At 45.3% G+C, this 380-nt stretch overlaps 1 protein-coding gene across 1 annotated transcript in view; it reads right to left on the reverse strand.

Annotated features, from left to right (window-relative positions):
- LOC119592304 overlaps positions 1-146 on the reverse strand; it is a 2,081-nt gene extending 1,935 nt beyond the window's left edge. Inside the window, exon 1 of the mRNA XM_037941130.1 lies at positions 33-146. Coding sequence (XP_037797058.1) covers positions 33-78 — 46 coding nt within the window. The 5' untranslated portion in view covers positions 79-146. The remainder of the gene's footprint in view (positions 1-32) is intronic.
- Positions 147-380: the final 234 nt, after the last annotated feature.

Genomic DNA, 380 nt, shown 5'->3' on the forward strand with positions numbered 1-380 from the left:
ATGGATCATATATAAACGTTGATTTCACTTACCAGTTGTCGATGCCTCTACGGCATTGTTCTCCTCTCCGCCAGTCATGTTTCAAAATGTCCTCTTGTATTTTTCACTATAAAAATATTCTCATAACCGCTACCGAGGTTTTGCTTCTTACTAGTCACAGCAGTCATCAGGCCGGCTCCTTTATATAGGCAAACGCTACCTCCGGGTACAAGTGTGTTCGTGTGTACATGCGTTATCTAGAAGGCGGTGGGAGGAGCCAGAGTCAGTGGGTGGAATCTCTATGGTGAGGAGCACCCGCGGCTCGATGTAAGTGTCACATATCAGTAAGGGTTCCACAATTAATGATAAGATCGACTGGTATGGGTGTTGATCTAGCCTTA

This window comes from Penaeus monodon, chromosome 30 (genome assembly GCF_015228065.2).
Source record: "Penaeus monodon isolate SGIC_2016 chromosome 30, NSTDA_Pmon_1, whole genome shotgun sequence".
NCBI classification, from domain to species: Eukaryota; Metazoa; Arthropoda; class Malacostraca; order Decapoda; family Penaeidae; genus Penaeus; species Penaeus monodon.